The 17,588-nt window shown below is 42.7% G+C and overlaps 1 protein-coding gene across 2 annotated transcripts in view; it reads left to right on the top strand.

The window, feature by feature from the left end:
- Nucleotides 1–17,588, top strand: part of USP42 (ubiquitin specific peptidase 42) — a 37,471-nt gene that overhangs the window by 8,074 nt on the left and 11,809 nt on the right. The window contains exons 4-12 of one of the 2 annotated variants that reach the window (XM_084886130.1): nt 7,630–7,740; nt 10,177–10,279; nt 10,448–10,515; nt 11,726–11,796; nt 12,936–13,018; nt 14,361–14,472; nt 15,237–15,377; nt 15,560–15,660; nt 16,763–16,916. In XM_084886130.1, coding sequence (XP_084742256.1) covers nt 7,630–7,740; nt 10,177–10,279; nt 10,448–10,515; nt 11,726–11,796; nt 12,936–13,018; nt 14,361–14,472; nt 15,237–15,377; nt 15,560–15,660; nt 16,763–16,916 — 944 coding nt within the window. Of the gene's footprint in view, nt 1–7,629; nt 7,741–9,724; nt 10,081–10,176; nt 10,280–10,447; nt 10,516–11,725; nt 11,797–12,935; nt 13,019–14,360; nt 14,473–15,236; nt 15,378–15,559; nt 15,661–16,762; nt 16,917–17,588 lie in introns of those variants that run through there. The other variant, XM_084886131.1, reaches the window with a different exon arrangement.

Raw genomic sequence — 17,588 nt, 5'->3', positions numbered from 1 at the left:
TCGGTCCGCAGGCCGACGATCTATCCACTGAGCCAAACCGGTTAGGACTACGTTCACCTATTGATGGGCATTTGGGTTATTCTCCATGTGGGGCCATCATGAGTTAAGCTGCTATGACCATTTGTAAACAGGACCTCATAGGACATGTTTTCACTTCTCTTGGATAAATACCTAGGAGTGGAATGCTTGGTCCCATAGCATGTCCGTGTTTAATTTTAAGATACTTTCAAGCTGTTTCCCAGAGGGATTGTGGTATTTCACATTTCCACCCACAGTGAACGGCATTTCATTTTGCTCCATACCTCGCCTGATACTTGGTGTGACCTTTCCAATTCTTGCCGTTCTAATCGGTATGTTGTCTGGTAATGCCTTACTTGTAGCTTTAATTTGCTCTTTCCTAATGAGTAATGTTGAACATCTTACCACATGGTTATTTTCCAGCCATATATTTGCTTTACTAAAACACCTGTTCATATCTTTTGCCTGATTTAAAATTGGGTTCTTTTCTAATTGTTGAGTTTTGAGAGTTCTTTATAGTTCCTGGATAGAAGCTCATTATCAGATATGTAATTTGCAAATATTATCTCCCAACCTGAAGAAACGTATTCTCTTCACACTGATTTTATTTATTTATTTATTTATTTATTTATTAATATATTTTATTGATTTTGTACGGAGAGGAAGGGAGAGAGATAGAGAGTTAGAAACATTGATGAGAGAGTCATCGATCAGCTGCCTCCTGCACACCCCCCACTGGGAATATGCCCGCAACCAAGGTACATGCCCCTGACCGGAATCGAACCCGGGACCTTTCAGTCCCTAAGCCGATGCTCTATCCATTGAGCCAAACGGGTTTCGGCTTCATACTGACTTTAGAAGAGCATGTTTTTAGGTTTAAAGAATTCCACCTCATTCTTTTTATCAGTTATTGTTTAGGTGTTGTATTAAGAAATCTGCTTAACCAGAGGTCACAAAGATATCCTCTATATTTTCTTTTTAATTTACATACTAGTGGCCCGGTGCACAAAATTCTTGTATTGGTGTGGGGGGTTGTTCCTCAGCCTTCACCTTTTCCAATCTGGGACCCCTTGGGGGATGTCTGATTGCCGGTTTAGGCTAAACTGGCAGTCAGACATCCCTCTCGAAATCTGGGACTGCTTGCTCCTAACTGCTCACCTGCCTGCCTGATCAGCCCTAACCAATCTGCCTGCAGCGTGCTCATCCCCAACTGACCCCCCGCCCCAACCAACCTTCTCGCCCCTAACTGCTCCCCCTGGCTGGCCTGCTCACCCCAACTGCACCCCCATCAGCCTGATCACCCCTAACTGCCCTCCCCTCCTGGCCTGATCACCCCTAACCGCCTCAGCCCAGCCCAGCCCAGCCACCATGGCTTTGTCTGGAAGGACATCTGGAAGGTCTCCGGTCTAATTAGCATATTACCCTTTTATTAGTATAGATATTTTTATTGACTTCAGAGAGGAAGGGAGAGAAAGAGAGAGAGAGCAACGTCATTGATGAGGGAGAATCATTGTTTGGCTGCCTCTTGCAAGTGCCCCTACTGGGGATCGAGCCCACAACCCAGGCATGTGCCCTTGACCAAAATCAAACCTGGGACCCATCAGTCCGCAGGTTCTATCCACTGAGCCAAACTGGCTAGGACTCCTCTGTATTTTCTTTTAGAAGTTTTATAGTTGTTTTTTTAAAAATATATATATATTTTTTTATTTCAGAGATGAAGGGAGAGGGAGAGATAGAAACATCAATGATGAGAGAGAATCATTGATTGGCTGCTCCTCCACCCCCCCCACTGGGTATTGAGCCTGCAACTGGGCATGTGTCCTTGACTGGAATCGAACCGGGAACCCTTCAGTCCACAGGCCGGCACTCTATCCACTGAGCCAAGCCAGCTAGGGCTAGAAGTTTTATAGTTTTACAATTATCCATTTTGAGTTGATTTTTGTTTATGATGTAAAGAATGGATGGAAGTTCATATTTTTCAATATGGATATCCAGTTGTTCTAGCACTATCTGTTCAAAAGATAGTCCTTTCTCTACTGATTTGCCTTTTCACTTTTGTCAAAAGTCACTTGACCATATACATATGACTCTATTTCTGAACTCTCTGTTCTGTTACATTGATCCATCATTTACCTTGACACCATAACACAGTGTCTTGATTACTGTATATTTAAGTTTTGAAATCAGGTAAGTCCTCTAACTTTGTTCTTCTTTTTCGAAGTTGTTTTGGCCATGCTTGGTTCTTCGCATTTCCAAATGAATTTTTGAGCCACTTTGTCAATTTCTACAAAAAAGTTTTCTGGAATTTTGATTGGGGTCATGTTGAATCTATAAATCAAGCATGTCAAACTCAAAGGCTAGCACGGGCCAAATAAATAAGGTTTAAGTGTATGTGGGCCACAAAAAAAAAAACTTCAATTTTCATAAAAACGTAGGTTTATTTCAATAGATACGTGCTAAATACACAGGGATGAAATAAATGAGTAATTGTTAACAAAATAATACAACATGTTAATAAAAATTAATACTTTTTCTTGAACATTAACCTACCAGACACTAAATACACAGATTAATAAGCTTAACGCAAATAAAGCTATTTTTCTTGTTCTTCGAAAGCAAAATATTTCCTGTTGCGCACACCAAACAAGTTCGTACAGGACTAATGACGTGGCCATCGACTGCTAGAATATTCGCTGCTGGTATTAGTGGAGAGATGGTGCACCTGTGTGTAAGGGAAATGAATGCAACATGATTATAGTCATCAATCCTTAGCGAATGTTGTCGTTAGTTATTAATAATTATGTACAGCAGGATATTGTAAAACTTAAGTTAAAATTGTTTTATAAAAACATTTCTTACATGTCTTATTGGCTGGGATGCAAAAATATTTGTTCTGGGCCACATGTGTTTGACATGCTTGCTATAAATCAATTTGGGATAAATTGACATCTAAACAATAGTGTCTTCTGACCCACAAGCAAGGTATGCTCCATTTATGTAGGTGATCTTTAATTTTTCTTAGCAATGCTATACATAATGTACACATTTTAAGTCAGATTTATTCCTAAGGATTTTATTTTTTGAAAGTTATTACAAATGGTAATAGTTTTAAAATTTCAGTTCTGATTGTTTATATTGCTAGAATATAGAAATGCAATTGATTTTTGGATGTTGATCTTGCAGGTTTGGTAAACTCACTTATTTTTTTTAAATCTCTTTTTTTGATCCAAATATATGTTTATTGATTTCAGAGAGAAAGAGAGGGAGAGAGGGATGGAAACATCAGTGATGAGAGAATCACTGGTCCGCTGCCTCCTGTATGTTCCATACTGCGGGTCAAGCCACAACCTGGTGAGGTGCCCCGCCCAAGACTCCAACGAACAGTGACCTCCGGGTTCATAGGTCGAAACTCAACTGCTGAGCCACACCTGCCGGGCTAGTTCCAGTAGTAGATGCCTTAAGATTTTATATAGAGACGGTCATGTGGTCTGTGACTAAGGAAAACTGTACTTCATTTCTATTTTTTTTTTTAAATATATTTTATTGATTTCCCACAGAGAGGAAGGGAGAGAGACAGAGAGCTAGAAACATCGAAGAGAGAGAGAAACATCGACCAGCTGCCTCCTGCACACCCCCTACCTGAGATGTGCCCGCAACCAACGTACATGCCCCTGACCGGAATCGAACCCTGGACCTTTCAGTCCGCAGACCGACGCTCTACCACTGAGCCAAACCGGTTTCAGCTGTACTTCATTTCTAGATGCACTCAAAAACATTATAAATAAATCAAATTACAATAATTTAAAACATTCAAGTAACCCACAGGAAGGTAGGGATAAGAAAACAAATGAAAAACAGAACAAACAAAAAGCAAGATATAAATGATCAGACTTAACTTCTCTAATACATCCATAATCATCATAAATATAAATGTCCTCAAAAGGCCCAGATTAAGAAAGTGGATTTAAAAACATGACTCGGACAAGAATCAGTGGGCAGTGCTCTTGGTCCTGGACCCGTCTCCTGCTTCCGCAGCGTTTGGACGGACAGACCAGGGCGCCCCTTCCAGCCTCCGGCCCCTCTCCTGCGTCTCATCCGGTCACACCACAGCACCACCCGCCGGACCGGCCAGCACCCCGGGTTTCCTGCCTTAGCTCCTGCTGCCGAACAGCCGGTTACTCACTGAGGCGGAGGCTGCACCTGCGGCCTCCTGTGCGCCTCTGGGCTGCTATTTCCACGGGGACCGTGTGGCTCTCGAGGGTGGGGCCCCTTCTTGGGCAGTTGGCAGAGAGGCAGGAGGGCGCTGAGCATCTTAAAAAACCAGCGCGGCACAGAAACCGCCCCGGGATGATGGGCAGAGCTCAGGCCGCTGTGGCAGCCGCTGGCCCCGAGAGGCCTGGCCCAGGCCCGTGGGGAGCTCCGGCCCTGGTTCCGCCCGCGCAGCCCCTCCCTTCGGGGCCTCCCGGAGGGCCACTTCCTGGGGAGGAGGTGACACTCAGCAAGATGGGCGACCCCTGACTCACAGCGCAGGCTGCGCCCAGAGGCCCCTCTGCACCCTCCATTTCACCTGAGCCTCTTCCCACAGCTACTGGCCATTCTTTTATCCCCCCGGAGCCCACAGCAATAGCCGTGGCTGGTGTTCCTTAGTGGTTAGAGCATTGGCCTGCGCAATGCAGGTTCGCGGGTTCTATTCCTGGTCAAGGGCAAAACACCTGGGGTGCAGGTTTGATCCCCAGCCCTCCTTGGAGATGTGTGGGAGGCAACCAATCAATTGATGTGTCTCTCTCACATCGATGTGTCCCCCCCCCCATTGCCCGTTCTCCCTTCCACTCTCTAAAAATCAATGGAAAAAGTGTTCTCAGGTGAGGATTAGCAACAATAAAAATCAACCAAAGAATGCATAAATGAGTCAACAAATCAGTGTTTCCTTCCCCCTTCCACTTTCTTTCCAAACTCTATAATAATAAAAGCATAATATGCTAATTAGACGGGTCGTCCTTCCAGACGACCTTCTGGACAAAGCCGAGGCTGCAAGGGAAGCCCGGGTCCGGGTGCCTGCTGGCAGCCAGAGGGGAGCCCGTGTGCAGTGGGGAAGGAAGGCCTGCTCACGCATGAATTTCCGTGTCAAGCCTCTAGTTAATATAAAAATTAAAAATAATTCTTTTTGATCACTGTTTTAATCAATTTGAGTGGTCCTTTGTGTTGGTTTCATGTTTCCTCTGTTGAGGTTTTTATATTTGTGGTTTACTGTTTCAAATCTATAACTTTCAGTTATTGAAGCACTTAATTTTTATATTTAACAAAGTCAATAGTTCTATGAATTCTAGCACAGGTATAGAGTCTTGTAATTACCAGTTCAAGTCAGGACACAAAACCATTCTATCACTGTAAAAACTCTCTATGTTGTACCTTTGTAGACAATCATTTCTTTTTTTAAAAATATATTTTTAATGATTTCAGAAAGAAAGGGAGAGGGAGAGATAGAAACATCAATGATGAAAGAGCATTGATCGGCTGCCTCCTGCAAGTCCCCCATTCGGCATCGAGCCTGCAACCTGGGCTTGTGCCCTTGACCGGAATCGAACCTGGGACCCTTCAGTCTGCAGGCCGACGCTCTATCCACTGAGCCACACCAGCTAGAGCAACAATCATTATTTCTTGAAAGACTTCATTTATGTGCATATTAGGGACAACTTGATGTAGTCCCACTGCTCTATGGTGATATGCTTATGTTTTCTGTTGTTTAAAGTTTTTGTTTTCTCTGTTTCATATGGATAATTTATACTGCTCAGTCTAACCTGGTGTATTTTTATCTCAGAAATTTTGCTTCTCAGTTGTAAAGTACAAATGGGCCAGTTTCCTTATCTGTTCTTAACATGCTCTTGCTTTTCTCTGCCTCCTTGAACATATACATATGTGTATAATTGGTCCTTGTCCTTTGATTCTAGTCTGTGTCATTTCTGGCTCTGTTTATGTTTATTTCTTGTTCTTGGTCATTCCTGATGCTTGTTCTCTGAGTTTAGAATTTCATGTTGTTGGGGGCTAGATTATTAAAATTACATTATTTCTAAAAGTAAAAATAAATATCTTTTAGCTTTGTTCAGGCACACAGTTCTGTTAATTGGGAATAGATTGGATTCTTTTGAGACTTTTAAAACGTTGTTAGGCAGGTTCTGAGCAGCCTTTAGATTAAGAAAGTGTTTCTCAGCCTCAGCCTCGGTGGCGTTGTAGTTCTTGTGAGGGGCCGCCCTGTGCTTTGCGGGTGCTAGCAGCACTGTGCCTCTACCCACTCTATGCCAGTAGCACTCATAGTCATGAGCTGAGCGTGGTTTTCACCCTTTAAAAAGTTGTAGAGTCCTAGCCCGTTTGGCTCAGTGAATAGAGCGTTGGCCTGCAGACTCAAGGGCCCTGGGTTCAATTCTGGTCAAGGGCTCAATGCCCAGAAGGTGGCGTGCAGGAGGCAGCCCATCAATGATTCTCTCTCATCATTGATGTTTCTCTCTCTCCCTCTCCCTTCCTCTCTGAAATCAATAAAAATAAATAAGGTCCTGGCCGGGTAGCTCTGTTGGTTAGAACATCATCTCAGTATGCCAAGGTTGTGGGTTCGATCCACAATCTGAGCACATAGAAATCAACCAGTGAGTGCATAAATAAATGGAACAACAAATCAGTGTGTGTGTGTGTGTGTGTGTGTGTGTGTCTTGCAGATCAATAAATATTAAAAATAGCCCTAACTGATTTGGCTCAATAGAGCGCCGGCCTGTGGACTGAAGGGTCCCAGGTTTGATTCCGGTCAAGGGCATGTACCTTGGTTGTGGGCACATCCCTAGCAGGAGGCAGCTGATCAATGTTTCTAACTCTCCCTCTCCTTTCCTCTCTGTAAAAAATCAATAAAAATATATTTTAAAAAATAAATAAGGAAAATAAATAAATAGTTGTAGAAAGAAAAAAAGAGCAGCAATGAGACCACCGTATTTGGCCAAAAAAAGCCAAATATTTATAGAGATTTCCAGTCCCCAGTATGGCAGACATTCTTTTCCTGTTTGAGGGAAATGGCAGTGTGCAGAAAATATTTTTCCTATATAGAGAGTTAACCCAGGCCTTGAAATTAGAGTATGGTTTGATTGTTATGTGTTTGCCACTTAATAATTATTTGACATTGGGAAAAATTATTTTTAATCCTCACCCAAGGATATGTTTTTATTGATTTTTAGAGAGAGAGAGAAACATCCATGTGAGAAAGAAACATAGATCGGTCTCCTCCTGTACATGCCTGATCAGGACTTGAATCCAAAACCTGGGTATGTGCCCTGACTGGGATTCGAACCCAGAAGCTTTTGGTATATGGGGCGATGCTCTACCCAACTGAGCCACCCAGCCAGGGCATGACATTGGGCAAGTTTTTAACTCTGAACTTTGGTTGTAAAAGAGAGTCGGTATGTGCTTATCAGTGAGGTTTGGGGGAATTAAATGACTGAACAAAAGCATATGGCTCAGTGCATGACACATGCCAGCTGTTAATATTGTTTCAGGATTGTCTCTGTAGTGTCTCTGATGTGTGTGTAGAGTCATATTTACTAATTTGGAGGATTATTATCTCTTATCTTTCAGGTCATGCAGAAGGATTTTGTATGATGTGTACAATGCAAGCACATATCACCCAGGCACTCAGTAATCCTGGGGATGTCATTAAACCAATGTTTGTCATTAATGAGATGCGGCGTAAGTATCATTAATAGTTGTTTATATTAGTATTTATTAGCTAATTGGTCTTAATGGCCTACTGATAAAAGATGAGCCTGTTGTTTATTATAAAAACAAACATTTTATCATACACGGAGATGACTTTGATAACATTCTTTTAGTCAGACAGTTACTACATAAACAGATTTTGAAACCTTAAAGCAAAAGAAAGTAATATAAAAAGAAAATAGTACTCAGATTAATCTAAACAAATGAAAAAAATTTTAACTCAATTTGTTAATAAAATCATTGATAGCCGAAACCGGTTTGGCTCAGGGGATGAAGCGTCGGCCTATGGACTGAAAGGTCCCGGGTTCATTTCCGGTCAAGGGCATGTACCTTGGTTGCAGGCACATCCCCAGAAAGTGTGCAGGAGGCAGCTGATCGTTGTCTCTCTCTCATCAATGTTTCTAACTCTCTGTCCCTGTACCTTCCTCTCTGTAAAAAATCAATAAAAATATTTTAAAAAATATTTAAAAAATCATTGATACGTAATTTTACAATGAGTTTTCCCCCAGATATTTGATTTTTATGCTGAGTAGTACTAACTCTATAATGTTGTCCTACATGTTTCTTTGTTTTATTATTATTTTTTAATATATTTTATTGATCTTTTACAGAGAGGAAGGGAAAGGGACAGAGCTAGAAACATCGATGAGAGAGAAACATCGACCAGCTGCCTCCTGCACACACCTCACTGGGGACGTGTCCGCAACCAACGTACATGACCTTGAAGGGAATCGAACCTGGGATCCCCCAGTCCGCAGACCGACGCTCTATCCACTGAGCCAAACCGGCTTTGGCCTAATGTTTCTTTAAATTGGCTTGAATTAGTTTCACTATACAGAGTGACAGTTAATTACACTTTTAAAGAAAGATTTATATTCCTTAGCAAATTTGTGGATAAATTTTATTTTTTCTATTTAATTTTTAAATGACTTTTAAATCTTTCTCTTGCATTGCAATGATACAAAATTTTCTTACGTACTTTGTGTGTGTGTTTTTGCAATTAACTTTTACATCATCTTAAGTTGGAGTAAAAAAATGCGTGCAAATTTAAAACCACCTAATTTTTTTTTTTAATTGATTTTTTACAGAGAGAAAGGGAGAGAGAGATAGAGAGCTAGACACGTTGATGAGAGAGAAACATCGACCAGCTGCCTCTTGCATACCCCCTAACCGGGGATGTGCCCACAACCAATGTACATGCCCTTGACCGGACTCGAACCTGGGACCTTTCAGTCCGCAGACGGACGCTCTACCACTGAGCCAAACCGGTTTCGGCTAAAACCACCTAATTCTTAATCTGATACCTAACTAGATAATTACACGGGTGGATAATCATACAGTTACAAATATTTACAATGTAAACATTTTTAAAACATCATTGGATTCTGGCAAAATTTTATTTTATTTTATTTATTTATTTATTTTAATGTTTTTTATTGATTTTATACAGAGAGGAAGGGAGAGAGATAGAGAGTTAGAAACATCGATGAGAGAGTCATCGATCAGCTGCCTCTTACACACCCCCTACCGGGGATATGCCCGCAACCAAGGTACATGCCCTTGACCGGAATCGAACCCGGGACCCTTCAGTCCCCAAGCCGACGCTCTATCCATTGAGCCAAACCGGTCCCGGCAGATTCTGGCAAAATTTTAGCTGAGGATGATTTTTTTGTGTTTTAATAAATATATAATAAATATATATAAGGCATGATTAATATTCTTCTAAATCTTTAAGAAAATATAATTTCTGTGTTCTTGTGTGCACTTATATCCATGAATGTACATACATACACACACACACACAGTTTAATTATGAAATTGCCATTTTTGTAGGTCAGAGCTGCTAGAATATTGGCAGTTCATGACTTAAGCTAATATATAATAATATATTCATGCATATAAAATTCTACATATGAAGTTTTATTTATACTTTTGCTTAGATTTTTTTATTTTGCAATTTTGTCTTATAACTGTTTGTTCATTTAGAAATAGGACTGAAATGCTGCTGAGGTACAATGTACAGGTTATCAGGGTAGGATTGATAGGTTTCAGCATTGACGTCCTGCATGGATTCTCGTGGAGAGATTAGCACCAAATTTAAGATGTTTGTAGTAACATAACATTGTGGACAAATTTTGAGGCAATAGAGCCCAAGTTGAATTTATTCAAGTACAACTTGACCAACTCGCTGAAGCCTTCGTGGCCTCTCTGGCCTCACTCTGGGCTCAGATTCTGGTCCGTGTGGACTTCAATGGTGAACTCTTCTCGGAACAGCGGTGTTGGTGCTGTTTGTCCAGTAATGATTACCAGGTGTGTTCTCACGAACATGTTGTCATAAGATAGAACTTTTGGGGGTTTCAGCCCGGGCCTCTATGTGATGATAAAGCTTTATCTTGAATTTTATAGGTATAGCTAGGCACTTCCGTTTTGGAAACCAAGAAGATGCCCACGAATTCCTTCAATACACTGTTGATGCTATGCAGAAAGCGTGCCTGAACGGCAGCAATAAGTAAGTACAGCACACCGCAGCCGTTCTCCCGGCCGCCATGAGCCCTGACGTCTCCTCACCCCGCCTGCATGCTTGCCCTTCTGTGGATGCATGTGCTTTTGCGATCTCATATGGCATCTGTGATTTCTGTGAGCTCTTCTCTCATATCTCCTTCTGACTGTTTTCCAGATTAGACAGACACACCCAGGCCACCACGCTTGTTTGCCAGATATTTGGAGGCTACCTAAGATCGAGAGGTAAACTTTCATTTAAAACTTTTGTTAAAGTGGCCTGTCCAGTGTGGCTCAGTGGGTTGGAGTGTCATCCTGGGCAGCCATGCATTGGAAGGTCGCAGGTTGGAGTCCTGGTCACGGCACTTAGCTAGATTGTAGGTCAGTCCTTGATTGGCAACCAATCTGTTTCTCTCTCACATTGATGTTCCTCTCTCTCCATCTCCCTCCCTCTTTCTCAATTCAATAAAAACATATGCTCAGGAGAGAATTAAGAAAAAGAATTTTTAAAAAAGTTGATAAGATGATCCATGCATATGATTTTAAAAAAGCGAACTGCAGAAAGAATTAAGAATGGAAAGTGTGCCCCGACCGGTTGGCTCAGTGGATAGAGCGTCAGCCTGTGGATTGAAGGGTCTCAGGTTCAATTCCGGTCGGGGGCATGTGCCTTGGTTGTGGGCACATCCTCAGTAGGGGGTGTGCAGGAGGCAGCTGATTGATTTTTCTCTCTCATTAATGTTTCTAACTCTCTATCCTTCTCCCTTCCACTCTGTAAAAAAAAAAAAAAAAAAAAAAAAAAAAAAAATCAATAAAATATATATTTTTTAAAAAGAAAAGAATGGAAAGTGTGTCCTCCGTCCAGCCCAGACTTCCAGCCCCCTTCTCAAAGCCAGTCCTGTGCTAGCTTCTAGTGTCCTTCCAGAAGCTTCCTGTGCATGAAAGGACTGGGAGCTGTTGGATGTAGCCCTTTCCGTTTTCTCCTAACACTAGACGTTTTTCTCACTTCGGCACACACAGGTCTAACGTCTTTCTCAGCCGCGTCCTTTCCCGTTTATCCCCTGTCAGGGAGTACTCAGGCCACTTCCCATTTGTTAATGATCCTCAGTGCTCATGAACATCCTTGTGCACAGGCCTTTCTGTCTGTGTAGAAGTGTACATGCAGGTAAATTCTTAGCATTAGGATTTCTGCAGGAAAGGCCTGCATGTAACCTGACCCTGCCTATCATCCTTCCAAGAGGTTGTACCAGCTTGCATTCCAACCAACAGTGTGCGCGGGCCAAATCCATGGCATTGGACTCACACGGGGTAGTAGTAAAATTGTTTGCCCATCTGATAGGAGAAACTGTACCTTGTTTTAACTTTTTACTGGTAATAGTATTTTTGTGTTCAGTCATCTTAACAGTTGGATGCCATATGACTCCACTCTGCTTATCTTTGCATTTTGTCTTTATTTCAGTGAAATGTTTAAATTGCAAAGGCGTTTCAGATACTTTTGACCCGTATCTCGATATAACACTGGAGATCAAGGTAAGCTGGACCATCGTGACAGTGAAGCTTAAAAGTCAGTAGACGTGACGTACTGCATGCATTGTAGTTCACTTACAATTAAGACCGGCTTGTTAGAGAACATGGATTAAAACTTTACTGTGCCAAGACTCCGTGCAGGTGACCATTTGAACTTTGTAGTCAGCACCATAATCTTTTTATTACATTTCCATGTGTCACTACTTAATCTTATAATAATAAAATCAGATTCTGATAACTATATCAACCAAAGTAGATGGTGGTTATTACTTAGAAATTGTTTTGTTTCCTGCCTGTTCTAAACGCTTATATATTTTTTGTTCTTCTTAAGCTTTATTTTTTCTGATTTCGAATGTAACATGAGTTTGTGGTCAAATGAGAACTATTGCAGATAGATATGATCCATCCTGCAGAGTGAGCTGTTCCTGTCCCAGAGTGTTAGTTACTCCGTCCACAGCAGGGCCACTGAGCTCCAGCCACTTGCTGTTTTCCTTTCAATCTGCTTGGCGTTTGTGTGATGGTCCAGTGAGTGGGTAGACAGTTACATGCCTGATTCCAAGCTGGTAGATACTTGATTTGTATCCACTTTAGACTATTTTAAAGAATGCTTCAGCCAGCAGCCCTTTTACAGATTTTTGTTCACTTTAATCTGATCTTTTTTTTTTTTTTTTTTTTAATATATTTTATTGATTTTTTACAGAGAGGAAGAGAGAGGGATAGAGTAAGACACATCAGTGAAAGAGAATCATGGATCAGCTGCCTCTTGCACACCCCCTACTGGGGATGTGCCCGCAACTAAGGTACATGCCCTTGACCGGAATGGAACTGGGACCTTTCAGTCCGCAGGCAGACGCTCTATCCACTGAGCCAAACCGGTTTCGGCCTGATCATTTTTAATGGGAAGGGAAATAACTGGATGTGTCCACTTATAAAAATGAATGCCATAGTAACAGAGCATTTCCTTTTTAAAAAAATTGATTTGAGAAAGGAAGAGGGAGAGAGAGAGAGCATGGGTTGGCTGCCTTCTGCACATCCCCTTCTGGGGAATGAGCCACCGCCCGGGCTTGTGCCCTGAGCAGGAGTCAGACCAGTGGCTTGTTGGTCCGCGGCAGTGAGGTAACGGGCGCTGCTTCTCTTCCCAGGCCGCTCAGAGTGTGAACAAGGCGCTGGAGCAGTTTGTGAAGCCGGAGCAGCTGGACGGCGAGAACTCGTACAAGTGCAGCAAGTACGACAGGGTGCTGCCCAGTGTGTGTGTGTGTGGGGGGGTGTCCCCAGCTGCCCATGCCATCTGGGGAGACACTGCGTCTGTCCTCCGGGCCAGGGCGTGTCCTCTAGAGCAGATGTGGGCATCACTGGGGGTGGGCAGGGAGAGCAGAGGTAAGCCACTGCCAGGGAGGGGCGCCGGGTGACAGCCCAGCAGCATGTCATCCGCTCTGTGGTCAGGTGGGCTAGCAGCAGCCACTTCCTCCTGGCGCTTCTCTCTGCTTCTCCCAGGATTGCTGGTGGTGTCTGCTAGAAAGCCCTTAGTTTTGGTTAATTCTTCCCCTGAAGTCAAGAGAGCTTGTTTTCAGAAAGCCTTGGTTGTAAGTTTAAGTGGAGTTTCATTTTAAAAAAATATATTTTATTTATTTTTTACAGAGAGCAAGGGAGAGGGATAGAGAGTTAGAAACATGGATGAGAGAGAAACATCGATCAGCTGCCTCCTGCACCCCCCGTACTGTGGATGTGCCCGCAACCAAGGTACTTATATGCCCTTGACCGGAATCGAACCTGGGACCCTTCAGTCCGCAGGCCAACGCTCTATCCATTGAGCCAAACCGGTTTTGGCAGTGGAGTTTCATCTTAGAGTCAGATGGTACTTGTTCTTATCAAATACTCCTTCTGTGGGAAGAAGGCTCCCTTCTGTCTTCGCCACAGGGTTTCCTGTGTTAAACTCCACGGACATTCCTAGCCATTAGGTTCTTCCTTTTGTATCTGAGATGTCTTTGTTTTCACAGACTTATGCCAGCCTGGAAATCTGGTGGTTTTGGTTTGTTTGGAGTTGACAGAAACTCTAATAACCTCATTTGAGAATATCAGTGACGTGTGTGGCTGTGCCCTCATAATCTCCCAGCTTCCTTTCCCTGTCATGCTGACTAAGCAGTTTCTCTGTATTTTAAAATTTTGCATTTTCAACTATTGGTTGAAAGGGTTGTTTTTCTCATCTAGTACCCTTTGGAAACTTAATTTAAAATGTTTAGAGAAATAGCCGGGACCGGTTTGGCTCAGTGGATAGAGCGTCGGCCTGCGGACTGAAAGGTCCCGGGTTCGATTCCGGTCAAGGGCATGTACCTTGGTTGAGGGCACATCCCCAGTGGGGGGTGTGCAGGGGGCAGCTGATCGATGATTCTCTCTCATCGATGTTTCTAACTCTCTATCCCTCTCTCTTCCTCTCTGTGAAAAATCAATAAAATATATATAAAAAAAATAAAAATAAAAAAAATAAAATCTTTAGAGAAATAAGGGGAAGACTAAAATAGAAGAAACATACTTAATCTTCTTAATTATTTGTTTCTGCTTATTTCAAGATGTAAAAAGATGGTTCCAGCTTCAAAGAGATTCACCATACACAGATCCTCCAATGTTCTCACACTTTCTCTGAAACGCTTTGCAAATTTTACCGGTGGAAAAATTGCTAAGGTTTGTAGACATTAGTAACCTTTACGCTGAGCCTTTCAAGGCTCAGCTATTACGGGTTATAAACAATCTAACTGAACAGTTTTGTTACCTGATTTTCTAAATTCTTCCAGCATTGGTGTCAGAAGAAAATGTCAAAGCATTGAGCCAGTAGTGTATCTTGTGTGTTTATGAGTGTGTGTGTTTTTCTATCTCCTGTAGCTGGTTAGACTTTCTGATAATAAAATCGGTAATTTATCTGAATTTGCACTCCATCGTCATTGAGGTAGAGAGAAATCCTGCTCCATCTGGCCACTCTTCCACTTTGGTTTTCTTGGTTGGTTGTTTTCTGATTGGTAATACATCGATTTTCCCATTTCCTTTCCACGTTCTGAAGATTGAAAGTGGTCAAAAAGTCCGTGACATGCAAAAGAAATGATCCATTCCTGAGTTATTAAAAATAAAAACAAGTGATGATGAAAGCCCAGAATTATCATTCTATAACATCTCTTTGGATTAATTTGAAGAATTAATATGGATCCTTAATTGTTCAAAGAAAATAAAGAATACAAAGGGATTTCATTAAATACACCTAGATTCAAATGTGTTCCAGATTAACCAAGTCTTTTGAAATGGGGTTCAGTGGATTAGGTTTCTGCTAGAATATCACAGGGCGTGGTGTCTGCAGGTACTCTGCCCTAGCCGCCCTCCGTGCCCCATACCCAGACATACGGGATGATCTGTGCTTTCAGAAATATGTTCCTTTTCCTCCTTCCGTTTCTGTTTAGGATGTAAAATATCCTGAATATCTTGATATTCGACCATACATGTCTCAACCAAATGGAGAACCGATTATTTATGTTTTGTATGCAGTACTGGTACACACTGGTTTTAACTGCCACGCCGGCCATTACTTCTGCTACATAAAGGTGAGCTGTGTGGATTTGTTAATGTCTATTTACAGTACACTGTAAGGGGGCACTGGTGTTTTGGGGGGAAGGTGGGACTTTACAGTTAAAATGTGCAGTTACATTTTTTTTACATTTCTCTAGCTCGGTGTTCCCTGATCCTCTAATCATATCGAATCTCTCTTTTATTGGCTCCCTTGCAGGCGAGCAATGGTCTCTGGTATCAGATGAACGACTCCATCGTATCTACCAGTGATATCAGATCGGTACTCAGTCAACAAGCGTATGTTCTCTTTTATATCAGGTATTGTCAAGAGAACAGATTTTCAAGTTTTCTGTTATTTTATTTCTCTTCATCTCATCAACATATTTAAATTCACAATGTGGACCCTTATTGGGTTGTTTTTAAAACTGCAGCTTGCTGCTTGGGAGAGTAAGGAATGTCACTTTTGCGGATGGGTCCTGAGTGTGCTTTAGCGTCCAGCTGTTTGGCAGGTTAACCACAAACACGTTCAGAAGAAGGGAAGGCGTTGGCTGAGGAGGGCAGGCTTCGGCTCAGAGGAGGGGAAAGGGGCTCAGCACTAAGTGTGGTCCCCTCTCAGCTGCTGAGCTCAGGCAGGCAGCCACCTTCCTGGATCAGCCTGGGCAGCGATATCACCTCTGCTCATTTCTCCTGCTCTTGCTGAAGACTGATTGGCTCATTCCATTGCTGGGAGGGCGTGGCCTTGAGAAACTCAGGTGTGCTTCAAGGTATTCATTTATGACAGCTGATCAATTGTAGAATGATCAGATAAATTACAGCAAATCCATATGTTAGAATATTATGCAGTTGTTAAAAGTTATTGTATGAAGCCTTTTTTAGTGACATGAGAATGTGCTCAATAAATAATGGCGGAAAAAGCAGTTTGAAATTTTATACTGCTGACAAGCCAGTATAGGCTAAAGTGTAGAGCAGCCATCACCAACCTTTCGGACCTAACAGACCGCCGCTGGTTGGTGACTGCTGGTGTAGAGGAGACTCTTAAATCTGAATAGCAGATTCCTCTCAGGGGTGTGCAGCATGGTACAACCAGGAGGTCACGTTCCATTCACATGCCCTGGTTGTGGGCTCAATACCCAGTAAGAGGCATGCAGGAGGCAGCCGATCAATGATTCTCATATTGATGTTTCTACCTCTCTCCTTCTTCCTTCCTCTCTGAAATCAATTAAAAAAATTTTTTAAAGTACCATTCACCCAATTACCCTGGTTATCTCCCGATCTGAGCACCTGACATTGACCTTGACCTAAAAGCCCGAGTGCATCTCTGTTCGCCGCAGCAGGTTAATCTCTTACCTGGGAGTCATAAATGAGCCTCTTCTAAGGAGATGTCCTGTGTAACCCTAAGCATGTCGCTCTCTGTCCCCAGGTCCCATGATGTGAAAAATGGAGGTGAACTTACTCATTCCGCCCACAGCCCCGGCCAGTCCTCTCCCCGACCCATAATCAGTCAGCGCGTCGTCAATAACAAACAGGCCGCGTCAGGGTTCATCGGACCACAGCTTCCTTCCCACATGATAAAGGTAACTCCACTCCACAGGTAGAATGTAATCTTTATGTTAATTTTAAAATGTATCATTCAAACCTTCAGGCTAGCATGGCAGTAGTTGCCATGGCCTCATATGCAAATTAATTTCTTGTCAAAATAGTATATTCAAGCCATCTGTCTATATAAAAGGCTAAGTGACTGTGCATCTGTCCAACATCTGACCGACTGGCTGGTACATATTACACACACTGGCAATTTAAAAATAAACATTGACTCCCGCATGGGTGATACATGTAAAGCTCTCCCTGGTGCCAATCACACACGTGTGTTTTGATCTGTCATTGTAGATGGTGAATTTAGTTGTTTTTGTTGGCATCAAACATGAACCACTGTGTGATTTATTCACCGACCAGCCAGTACATATGATGCGCACTGGCAATCCTATATAATAAAAGCCTAATATGCAAATTGTCCCCTCAGACGGTTGTTCAACTGGGAGTTCGACCGCTTGCTATGATGTGTGCTGACCACCAAGGGGCGGCACAGAACATGCAGGCGTTGGCGACATGCTGTGACCTCTCTCTCGCTGGCTACCTAGGGGCGGGGGCTGATGGGGACGGAGGTGTGGGGTGTCCGCAGAGCTCACTCTTACTCCCCCTACTACCTTCCTCCTGGACACCAGGGCTTACCTGCCGGGAAAGCCCCC

The sequence above is a fragment of the Pipistrellus hanaki genome (assembly GCF_964339955.1).
Source record: "Pipistrellus hanaki genome assembly, chromosome: 5".
Lineage (NCBI taxonomy): Eukaryota > Metazoa > Chordata > Mammalia > Chiroptera > Vespertilionidae > Pipistrellus > Pipistrellus hanaki.
This window is presented reverse-complemented; position numbering and strand designations above follow the sequence as displayed.